The sequence below is a fragment of the Gallus gallus genome, chromosome 17, assembly GCF_016699485.2.
Source record: "Gallus gallus isolate bGalGal1 chromosome 17, bGalGal1.mat.broiler.GRCg7b, whole genome shotgun sequence".
NCBI classification, from domain to species: Eukaryota; Metazoa; Chordata; class Aves; order Galliformes; family Phasianidae; genus Gallus; species Gallus gallus.
In genome coordinates, this window is record NC_052548.1 from 9,197,113 (window position 1) to 9,209,065 (window position 11,953).

The 11,953-nt window shown below is 53.8% G+C and overlaps 1 protein-coding gene across 24 annotated transcripts in view; it reads left to right on the forward strand.

The window, feature by feature from the left end:
* Nucleotides 1–11,953, forward strand: part of DAB2IP (DAB2 interacting protein) — a 180,079-nt gene that overhangs the window by 154,862 nt on the left and 13,264 nt on the right. For 23 of the 24 annotated variants that reach the window (XM_046901816.1, XM_046901815.1, XM_015279825.4 and 20 more), the window contains 6 exons: nt 1,295–1,439; nt 3,422–3,566; nt 7,057–7,293; nt 8,488–8,689; nt 9,273–9,451; nt 10,920–11,796. In XM_046901816.1, the coding sequence (XP_046757772.1) occupies nt 1,295–1,439; nt 3,422–3,566; nt 7,057–7,293; nt 8,488–8,689; nt 9,273–9,451; nt 10,920–11,796 (1,785 nt within the window). The remainder of the gene's footprint in view (nt 1–1,294; nt 1,440–3,421; nt 3,567–7,056; nt 7,294–8,487; nt 8,690–9,272; nt 9,452–10,919; nt 11,797–11,953) is intronic. The other variant, XM_015279821.3, reaches the window with a different exon arrangement.

The window sequence follows — 11,953 nt, forward strand, 5'->3', positions numbered from 1 at the left end:
CCTGCAGCCCGGGTGTGCCTTCATCTGGGACAGCAGCACAGTAATGAAGGGCTGTGTAGGTGCAGTGGTTCGGCCTTGGAATGGGCCAGCAGTGCATCCCAGCGTGAGCCTGAGGATTCCGGGTCACAGCTGGGGTTCAGCAGAGGTTGGAAGGTGAGCGGAACGCGCTGCCACGTGTTGGGGTGGAGCTGCTTTCTGAACCTGGTTAGACTTGCAGTGTGCAGGACCTGCAGCTCCACGCAGCACCTCCAGCAGCGCTTGCTGCCAGGGCCCAGAAATGGGCTACGAATGTCTTGTGTGCTCCTGGTGGGTGAAGGGGCATTTCTCGCTGAAGGGTTATTCCTGAGCGAGTTGTTTTGTGTTAGAGGAACGTGGTCTGGAAGAGGTGCCCTTGGCTACACAAGTGAAGTTGTAGGTCAGCATTCCTGCCTCCTGTACAGGGACTTGGTTTCCATGCAGGATGAGGGGGGTGCTGGCAGCCCGGCTTATGCAGAGAAAGGGAGCTGAATGTGTGCTAGCATTAAAACCTGCATGGCATTTCTCCTGCATTAATGCGAGCTACAGCACGCTAAACGTTACACCACATAGTGGATTTTCAGCAGAATGCACTGGGAGTTACGTGACCCTCTGATCACTAATGCTGTTGCTGAGGGAGACGTGGAGCTCGGTCTCAGATGCTGGCTTTCTATTGGCGTTTGCAGTTGAGGAGCTCAGAGCTGTGCACAGGGCAGCTGTCAGTGTGCACACTGCTCTGCTCACCCCTTCCATCGCTGTGCAGCACAGAGGGTTATGAAATTGTGTGGTATTTGGTTCTGTGCAAATCAGCCCAGCAAAGCGCCCGAAATGCATGCTGTAACAGTGCTGTTTATTTTCATGGGTACTGGGAAATAGGACGTTGGGTAACCCTGGTGCGTATTGCAGGCCTGATTCTCAGCCATTATCTGTGGGGCACAGCTCACGACACCCAGGTTATGCCCCTGCTTTGCAGCCACTGCGGTGTGGTACAAACGCAGCCACACTGAACAGTGGGAAAAATACTTCATCCACAAACCGTGAGGCCAAGGTGGGACCCATCAGAAAGCTGAAACTGATGGAGGGATAAATGTGGTGCAGACCTGGAATGGATCATTATGGGGGTGCAGATGTTGTCACTGTGCAGACCGATTTCTGCTCTTGTCTCTGGGAGGAGCGGCGCTGTGTGCACGGAGACACCGCAGCGCTCCGCTCCCTTTGTGCCGGGAGCCGCACGGGCTGTGCCGGTACGTGGTGACCCACCATGGGCTTTGCTTTCCAGGATTTCTTGACTGACCTGATGATGTCTGAAGTTGATCGCTGTGGTGAGAATGAGCATCTCATTTTCAGGGAGAACACGCTGGCCACCAAAGCAATCGAGGAATACCTGAAGCTGGTGGGACAGAAATACTTGCAAGATGCCTTAGGTACGTACCGAGGGGCGGCTGCCGCGCGGTGGTGAGTGCTGGCCGAGCCCTGACGGCCATCGAGGTGCTGCTGTTCCCCCAGTGGGTGTTTCCCAGCAGTTCTGGAGCAGCCTGAAGGCCGCGCGCTGCCGGCCCGAGGCGCAGCCCACAGCGGGCAGCACAGCCCCAGGTGAAGGTGAGCGCTCAGCTGGCGCTTCATCTGCGTCCACGGCAGACAGCAGAATGGTGTTTGCGGGCACGGCCTGCCAAGCCTTCTGTCTCAGCAGCAGCGGTGCCACGGAGGCTGACTGAGCCCTTCCCGTGATTGCACACCCCCGGCCGGAGACGCTCCCCCCGGTTACTCGCAGTGCTGTGAGTCAGATGCAATGTCCCAAATTACAGTGATGAGAGCTGCCTCCCTCACGGCACGGGAAACCTCCTGGTGGTTTTTGAAAGGGCTGACTGTGCTCGTGGCTCCAAAAATATTTCTCCTGATGCAAATGAAAATAATGAGAGGTTCCGCTGGTGGGCAGGTCAGGAAGGAAGAGCAGCGCTGCTGTGTGCAGGTGGCACGGCGTGGGCTGGGGGCTGCTCTGATGCTCAGCGAAGGCAGTGGGGCTCAGAGCACATCCTTGCAGAGGGGCGAGCAGCGTTTCTTCTGCAGAGCTGAGTTGTTCAGTATGGGAGCTTCCTGCTAGTGAATTTGTGTAATCCTAGCAAGGACCACAAAAGCAGAAATACTTCATCAAGATAATAATAATACTGATGAGGTTGAGGAAGGGGAGCAAATGCAGTCAGACCAGCAGGCAGCCCACCAGAAGAGGAGAAGGAATGTTGGTTATTCCTGTCTTGTAATGCCTTCTGGTTGAAGTCTGTAAGTAGTTTACCTCAAAAAGATTCTAAAAAGCCAGGAGATGAATGAAAGCACTGAATTTTGTGATGGTCCCATCAGGGCTTGGCGCTGCCGCGTGGTGCAGGAGCAGCCTGTGGTTCCTGCATGGTGTCCAGGCACAGGTTCTGCATGGACCTTTTATCAGGGAAGTGATTAATCTGTATGTCAGAGGGAGCCCAGTGCAGCCTGGTGCTTTCCTTCAAACCACGAGGCACAGGCCAGTAATGGGGCCGCATCATAACATCAGGCATCGCCAGCAGGCGGGCAGAGAGGCTCCGCAGCTCCCAGCAGAGCTGAAAACACACCAGAGGGGCTCTCTGGTACATAATATCTGTTTGGGCAGAGGAAAGGGAGGAGTGCAGATGAGAGGGAGCAGAAAGCACAGGATGGGAAAATCCCACACAGGTCAAGAATTGGGAGATGACCAACAGGAGTGAGAGGAACCAAAGCACCGAGCACCGCCAGTCCTGCAGTGCCACGTGAGGCCCAGGATCCCCTGGCTGCAAGGGCTGGCACTGCCTCTGGGTCCTGCTGCTGCCCCACTGTGCCAACCTCCCCCCCCCCCCCCCCTCACCACGGGGCCAGGGACACACAGCTGGACCTGCAGCACCGGGAGTGCCCACAGCCTGCGCTGGTTTGAGCCTGGGGCACCTCTGGTGAGGAGCGGGCAGGCAGGAATGCAAGGAAGCTCACAGAAATGCTGTAATTCGATTTGCTGTGATGTTCAGCTCAAAATAAACCCAGTAAATTGTTTCTTTCCTTTAATTATCCATTTCTTCTGTGAATCACACTGGCTTGTCAGCGCCAGGGGACCGTAGCAGGCACAGCCCACGGCAGCAGGACATCGTACAGATGATGACAGAACCTGCCACATGCTTCCTGCAGATAGCCCTGGGGAGCGTGGCTGCACTGGGGCGGCTGGGGGCTCGGGGCAGGCAGGGGAAAGAGATCTTCCAGCAGAGCAGCTCCAGGGCAGCACGTGGAGCAAGCAGGGCAGCACTGCCGGCTGGGGGCAGGGAATGGCCCTGCTCTCCAGGGTCCAGCCTACGTGACAGCACTGGGCCTTGCTTGAAGGCTGCGTCTCCAAAACCCATCGCTGTCTGTTTTACAGGGGAATTTATCAAGGCTCTCTATGAATCAGATGAAAACTGCGAGGTGGATCCCAGTAAGTGTTCATCCTCGGACCTCCCTGAACATCAGGGCAACCTGAAGATGTGCTGTGAGCTGGCCTTCTGCAAAATCATCAACTCCTACTGGTCAGTACCCTGTGGGCGTCACTCCCCTCCTCGTACTGCCACAGGGGAGGGCTGTGGTGTTGGGCTCAGGCCACGTCTGTCTGACACAGCCTCGCCAACCCAAAGGGTACCCGAGGGGCTTCTGTGTGAGGCTGCCCAGGGGGACTGGGCTGAGCAGGGTTGGCACAGGTGGTGGCAGGTGCACCTGCAAAGATGGGCAGTGCCTTGTTGAGCTCCTGTGTGCCTGGCTGGGAATGGGAGGGCTGCTGTGCACAGAAGAGCACACTTTCAAGGACAGATTTTCTGCTGAGCTGGTTTAGTTTGGGGATGCAGTTCCACACTGCCTTCAGGGCTGAGTGCCCATTGCATTTCAGCGGGTGGTGAAGGGTCACTGCAGCACAGACAGGACAGGGTGGTAGAGCCAAGGAGTAAGAAATGTCTTTGCCAGGGTGACCAGTTCAGAGAGGAACTTGATGCCTACCGTGTATGAAAGTCTGGAATAAACAGCAGGAATGCATGTCCTGAGTCTCCCACCCATGTCACAAATGTGTGTGTGCCAGGTGGGTCAGTGATGGACTGCCTGATGCCCCAAAGCAGCCACTGAAGTTTTGAACCCCCCTGCAGCAGGTAGGGTCTGTGGCACTCCTGGTGCAGCAGGGAAGCTGCAGCAGCACAGATAGCTTTTGTGGAGGCAGACATTCTCCTGTAGCAGAGTGCTGGAGCAAGGACGCTGCTGTTAGTGCTCTGTTGCTGCTGTTAGTGCTCTGTTGCTGTTTGGCTCAGCATCCTGCATTCCTCAGGGTTAACCCTTCCATGTCCTTGCTGAGGCAGCCTGCTGTGCAGCTTGAGGCATTTCCTAGCTGTTCCTGCAGCTAGCAGAGACAGGCCTGAATGTGCAGACTTGACTGGAGTGAGGCAGTGGTGTGCTGTGGTGACTGGTGATGCTGGTTTGTGCCCCTCAGTGCTGGAGACTGGGAGGCCCAGCAGCCCGTGGGTCTGCTGCAGATGGTGCCTGGGAGGGGGAGAAATGTGCTGATGACCCTCTTTAAGTAAAGGAACAAAAGTGGTTTCTCTGTGTGTCTTGTTAGCAGACGCAGAGGTTTTTGTCCTGGCTGAATAGAACAGACATTTTTATCCTTCTGCTGCATTTGCAGTGTTCCTGGTTGAAAGTCTGGGATTAGTGGTTACTGATGTATTTTGTAGCAATGCTGTTGTTGCCAAACATCAACCAAGGATTGTCTTGGATGGAGGAAGGAAGTCTTTGGTAGTCAGAACTCCTCATTTTCTTCCCTATCCCAGCTGTTGAGTTAAGGTCTGAAAACTCACTGTATATAATCCCCCTGGATAGGGACTGTGCTGTCTTACAAGCACAGAAGGAAGGGAATTGCTTTTCCTGATGTTGCTCAGGGAGAGAACAAGCAGCAAGAGGCTCATTCACACTTCCTGCATCCACCACAAATAGGCAGAAGGGCGCAGTTCTGTGCAGGTACCCCATACCTTAACTGAGCCAGTTAATGACTCTGACTCACGAGTTGTGCTTACCTGCTCTCCCAAGAGGAGTTCACTGCTTTTAGTCACCGGCGGATAATAATTGTTCAAATTAATGCCTTCCTAAAAATACCCAAAGCAGCACTAAAAGGTTGGCCTAAAAATAGGTCTGAAAAGTGACGTAGAGAACGTTGGGAATGTGTGGAAGGTTGGTTCCTCCAGTCCCACTGCTGCGAGGAGGGCTGGAGCAGCTGAGCTGCAGCTCCTTTGTGCTCAGCAGTTCTTGGGGATTAATTGGGCTGATGTTGAGAATTCAGGATTGGCCAAGGGATCCTGACAGCTAACGGTCTTGCTTTAAATAGAGTGCCAGGAGTGTGTGCTCATCTGCCAGAGAGTCAGAGAGAGGGAAGAGGTTTACAATAACCGAAAATTGTTATAATTATGACATAATTTGGACATCTGGAAAGTTTCGGCGTAAGCAGAATTTCAGCATGTGGAAGCTCGTTACTGGAAACTTGGGTAATGAATTACGGGCCCGTTTGTCACATAAAGCCAGCTAACTGAATTCCATACGCCATTACACAATTAAACTTTTATGGTCTCGCAGCCCGTGACAGTGAGCAGTACTCAGGGCTGCATGCTGCTGGTGCATGCACTTCCAAGGGCTTACTTTCCAGTAACTGTACAACCTGTCCTGATCACTCAAGCCTTAAATTGCTTAAAGGATTCTCCTATTTGTGGGCAAATACCATGCAGTAAAAGGGCTTTGTCCAATTGTACGAATCAAGCTAGAGAGAGAACTTTTTCAGCCAAAGATGTTGGCTAGTGTTACTTATGAAGCACAGGGCAAAAGCTCATGAGAGTGAAAGCATGAATCCAGTATGGAGCAGAAGCCAAACACAATGGCAGCGTTTGCTGAGCATTGTGCTCATGTCAAGATAGAGAAAACCTCAAGCATGAGGATGTGCATCCCGTGTGCACAGCAAGCATGGCTGGGCAGGCTTCTGCACCAGGGGAGCAGGACAGCATCTCTGGCAGCACAGCACACGTGGCTTTCTCTTTGCAACAAATGTGGGGGTCAGTAGCAGGGCAGTCAGTCCCAGAGTGGGGCACGTGGCTGCTGGAAGCCAGCTCAGATTGCTTCGCTCATCCCACATAGTCCCTGCAGCAAAACTGGGAAAACATCCTCTGAAATGGATGTTTGTTAAGAAAATGTGTGACCTAAAATGGAGCCTGACCTCCTTCGGTTCGCTTTTATGCCATCCAGCTCTGTAGGTGAACGGCTCTGGGTTTCAAAGACAGTGGCTGTGGCCAGGGCAGGCGCTGGGGCCGGGGAAGGGGTTGGTACTGGGGGCCGCTGGGGACCCATTGTCAGCCTGCTCCTGCGTGGGAGTATCCAGCTGCATAAACAGTCTGTGCTGGGAACAGGATAAGGTGGGAACAGGGAGCTGGGAGGAGAGCGGGCAGGCGGCTCCTTATCGTAGTGATAAGGGCTGCTGGCTTGGGGGAGGTCTGGTGTCTTGGGAAGCCTGGATGAGGTTGGTGCAGTTGCAAGGCTGGACTAACTCCAGTGTGGCTCTGCTTTGCCCTTGTCTCCGTGGGATCTGCTCCAAGAGCTTGAACAGGAGCAGTGCAATTTGCACAGCCCTCCCACCAAGCACCAGCTGCACCGGCAACCCTGGTACACCCCCAGTGTCCCGCAGCACACAGGCAGTGCCCCATCTCTCCAGGGTGGTGCACACCACGTAACTTGTGATGATGAGCTGCTTGGTTTCCCATCTCTCTTCCCAGTTACTGGAGGTTTTTGCTTGGCTTTTTCCTGTGTGGTTGGAATATCCTAATGGATGAAATGGAGGAAAAAAAAAAAGAGGGAAAAAAGAAAAGACAGAAGCCTGTGAGTGGAGTAAGGGTCTGGCTGTCATACGCAATGGCTGGTACACAGCATGTTTAGTTATTACTGTGCATCAATTCAAACACCCTGGCCTTGAACTTACCATCCCTGTGTGTCCTCCTGTCATTTCAGTGTCTTCCCAAGGGAGCTCAAAGAAGTTTTTGCCTCGTGGAGACAGGAGTGCAGCAACCGTGGCCGCCCAGACATCAGCGAGCGACTGATCAGTGCCTCCCTGTTCCTCCGCTTCCTCTGCCCAGCTATCATGTCCCCTTCCCTCTTCAGTCTCCTGCAGGAGTACCCGGATGACCGCACTGCGCGCACTTTGACCCTCATTGCCAAGGTCACCCAGAACCTGGCCAACTTCGCCAAGTAAGCAGGAGGTCTGAGGAGGGGGAGGAAGCCCCAGGCTGCAGGCAGAGCTTCTGCCGCAGGCATCCCACACCGGCTGCTCCTTTCCTAGCTGCAAAGGGCCTGTTTGGTTCTTGTTGTTTTTTTCCTCCCTGTCTCTCTGGGACCCTCACTTTTAGGTCAGGGAGATCGTTTAAGTTTCCAAAACAGCATGTGTTTTATGAGTAGTAAAGCAGACTACTCGGACCGCAGAGCAGAGCAGCAGAACACCCAGGCACAGCCAGGAAATCTGTCCCATGATGGCTGTGTTGGAGGAGGCTGATGGCATCCACTTTGCCTCCCACCAGAGGCACCAGCAGGATCAGCACCCAAACAGTGTGCATAGCTGAGTCCCTCCAGGGAGCTCTTACAGTGCGATTGTTTGAACTGGGATGGCAAGAGAAGCAAACGGGGACACTAGCAGTTCCTAAGCCCATAGGTTTGATGGAAACAAAGCAAGAGATTTCTGAACATCTTTCCTCTGGCTGCAGCTCTGAGCTACTTATCCTGAGCTCTGATAACGAAATGATGAGCTTTCTGAAACATGAATGGACAGTCTGTCTAAAGCTTCTTAGATTTAGAAGCTAGCTTAGTATACACACTCGCAGCCAGGAATGCACATGCATGCGCACACAGGTGGAAGACATGCAAGTGTGTTATGCTAGATGACAGAAATTCTTCATATTCCTGACCAATCCCTAACCTAAAGGGTTTTCAGATTTTCAGCACTTTGCAGGAAAGACTCTTTCACTAAGTTGACATTAGTCAAACCAAAGCAATCAAGCGGAGCTGTCCTGCAGACTGCACATGACCAAGCCTCTCCTTGCAGAATTGCTGGGGGAGAGCATGGGACTCCTGCAGCCACCACTCACCGCACTCCTGTCAGTTGATTGGGCTTGGTATTATAATTTCTTCTTGTTTCTGTAGCTTTCACCTTCATTTCTGCTGCTGAGATCCTGCACTGATGAGGAGTTAGCTGGGGTAGGCTGGAATTAATTTGGATTCCTTGCTCGGTACGAGCTGCTTTTTAGCAGCCTGGTAGTCCTAAAGGCTTTGAAAGCATTCAGATGCCAGAGGAAGACACTGGCCTTCTCACCTGCATATGTACCTGCTCATTCTGCTCACTGCACCTCTGATTACAGGATTTAGCTGAGACTTGTGTTGCTGTCTTGACAGGTTTGGCAGCAAAGAGGAATATATGTCTTTTATGAATCAGTTTCTGGAACATGAGTGGACCAACATGCAAAGATTCCTACTGGAGATTTCCAATCCAGAAACCATCTCAAACACTGCTGGCTTTGAAGGCTACATTGACCTGGGCCGGGAACTGTCCACTTTGCACTCGCTGCTCTGGGAAGTCATTTCTCAGATGGAGCAGGTAGGGGGGCTGCAGGGACAGGATTCGGCCAGTGCTGGGCACATGCTCTGCAGCATACACCTCCCCTTTGTCCAGCCAGTACCAGCCCACTAGGGTGTAGGAGCACAGCACAGCTCCTACTGTCTCTTGGCTCTTGTTCCACCTTTGCACATGCTGCTGAAGGAGCTCATCCTTCGTGGCTGGCAAGTACTGTCTTCTGCCTCTGTTGTTCATCACTGAGGGGTGAAGATGGTGAGATGTGAAGGCAGAGCTGCTGAACACTGGGCTGCCTTGTTTGTCCCAGCAGATTCCTTTTAAATTAAAAAGATTTCTGTCCGGTGACCTGAACCAGGCTTGGCCACAGCTGTCTCTTCTTTGTCTGGACCATGTGAAGTGTGCTTGCTTCATTCTGCCCCACAGCTGCAAATGATTTCTGAAGCTGTGTGTTCTGATAGGCTGTAGCCTTGGCAGTGGGGTTAAATGTTGGAGAAAATGAATGTTGCTAGCTTAGTTCACTGAAAGAGACTGCCCAGCAATTGGCAGAACCTGAAGTTCTCTTGCAGAACCCATGATGTTGGTAGTAACTCTGCTCTTTTCTCTCCAGAGCACTGCAACAAAACTTGGCCCTCTGCCGCGGATCCTGAGGGACGTCAACTCGGCGCTCAGCAACCCGGCCTGCGTGCAGGTCTCGGTCACAGCCGACCACACTGCATCCACTCCCAGTGCTGGCAACAGCATCTCTGCGGGGCTGCAGAAAATGGTGATAGAGAATGACCTACCTGGGTAAGAGCAAAAGAGGTGGCCTGGCCACAGACCAGGGAAATACTGAATGTTCACCTATTACCAGAACCTGTGCGCCTGCAGGGTCAGGCAGCACAAGGTGTAGTGTGGATTTTCCTCATCCATTGGCAAAGCTTTCCAATTGCAAAACTGATACTGGGTGTAGTTCAGCTCTGAATCTAGGCGTAGCAGCAGGCAGTAGTGCAAGTCAGGAGGTCCATTCTGAGCCAGAACTGAGGATGTGCTATGGGAAATCAAACACTTGGTTCTGGGCTCCACTCTTGACACTCGGCTCCAGAAGCAACACGTCCATCCTTTGAGGGCATTGAGGGTACTAACCTCAAACCAGTGAGTTTTACCATTGCATTCATAAGGTGTCTGCATATGCAGGATTTATTGGTTTTATCCATCTTTGTAAGGCATAGAATATGTGCTGAACTCAGTGTGGTCCAAATCTGGGCATTCCACTACCAGTGGGCAAGCTGTAGAGGCCTAACAATCAGTTCCAGTCTGCTCTATCCTGCTTGTGTAATAAATGGGTGTTCTTAATGAGCAGTGATTCACAGACACAGTCACCAAACACACTTTTAGGCCTAATTATGTAAGAAAAATCATTCATGGGGAAGATGACTGTGTTGCAGACTAAAAATGTTTCTGTTTGTGGAAAATGAAATAGAGCCCGCGTAAATTGAAAGACACTGCTAATAAAATAGTTTGTAAATGGAACCTGCATAACTCTTAACAGTTTAATTAGGAATGAAAGGCAGCAATGGAGCTGGACTTGCTCTAATCAGTGCTTTCATCTCTAATGCTTCCCAGCTTGAGGTACAATTATTTAATGCTATGGAGGATCTCTACTAGTATGCTGTCACCCAAATACTTGCTTACAGTGCATCACCTTTGATCAGTGGTATATTCACATTGAGCTACTGCAAAGCTCTTTCTTCCTGTCTGCAAGAAATCAATATTGCCTGAATTTATCTGCTACAGCAGAAGCAATGGGTGGATAACTTTCAGTTGTGAAGATTTAGCTCTGCAGTTACAGCCCTGTGTCCGACCCTCGAATGCACAGTGTGGGCCCGGCCTGTGTGGTGCTGTGCCAACATGGGGCAGCTTAGAGCCCGGGCACAGGGCAGGCAGGAGTGCTGAGGGCACGGCCAGCTGGCAGCTGGTGCGCTTTTAGCACACTGAGCAGAGCGTGGATGGCGAGGCAGAGGCTGTGAGCAGTGTGCTGTGAGCCTGCAGACACCTGCGTGGCACAGAGCTCTGTGCCCAGGGCCCCTCTGCTGCCCGCACCCCCCGCTCCCGCTGCACTTCCCCGCAGGCCGGGCTGCGCCCGCTTCCCGTGCAGCTGTGCCACACCATTGCTTCTGAGTGATAATGTTTTCCTGCTCCAGTGTGGCATTCACAACTCTTCTTCTTTTTTGTTTTGTTTTCCTCTCCTCTTCCTTGCGCACTGACTTCCCTGCAGTCTGATAGATTTCACACGGTTACCATCTCCAACCCCCGAAAACAAGGACTTGTTTTTTGTCACAAGGTCTGCCGGGGCCCAGCCCTCGCCTGCTCGGAGCTCCAGTTACTCAGAGGCCAATGAGCCCGACGTGCAGATGTCAAATGGCAGCAAGAGTTTGTCCATGGTGGACTTGCAGGACAATCGGCTCTTGGACAGCGGGGCCAACGCGCCCGGCGCTGCCGACTCGCTCAATGACAGTCAGTCGTCCCTCGGGCAGTTGCAGGGTGTGTGGACCGCTCGGACTCAGCAGAACAGCGTGACGGGGATGGCCACGGTGCGCCGCGTGGGTCAGACGCCCACCACGCCGAGCGGTGAGAGCGCACCCGGCCGGCCCCAGCTGCTGGCCCCGCTCTCCTTCCAGAACCCCGTGTACCAAATGGCCGCCGGGCTGCCGCTCTCACCCCGCGGCCTGGGCGACTCCGGCTCCGAGTGCCACAGCTCGCTCAGCTCCCACAGCAACAGCGAGGAGCTGACGGCCAACAAACACGGCTTCGCCGGCCCCGCCGCCAGCGAGGACTTCACCCGCCGGACGGGGGAACTGGCCCGGCGGCAGCTCTCGCTTTCAGAGAAGGGCGGGCAGCCCACCATGCCGCGGCAGAACAGCGCCGGACCGCAGCGGCGGATAGACCAGCCACCCCCGCCACCGCCACCGCCCGTCACCCGGGGCAGGACGCCGCCCTCGCTGCTGAACACGGTGCAGTACCAGCGGCCTTCCAGTGGCAGCATGATGTCCTCCTCGCCCGACTGGCCCGGCAGCGGGGCCCGTCTCCGGCAGCAGTCCTCCTCCTCCAAGGGTGACAGCCCCGAGATGAAGCAGCGCACCATGCACAAACAGGTGAGCGGGGGGCTGAAGCGGCTGGGGGGCGAATGGGCCAGGCCGTGGGCTTGGAGGAGAAATGGGGTGGGGGGGATTGCTGCAGTGGGAGCGGGCTTCGTGGCAGCGTGGTGATTGTAGCACGGTTCCTGCACCCAGCCTGGCCTGAGCCAGAGGC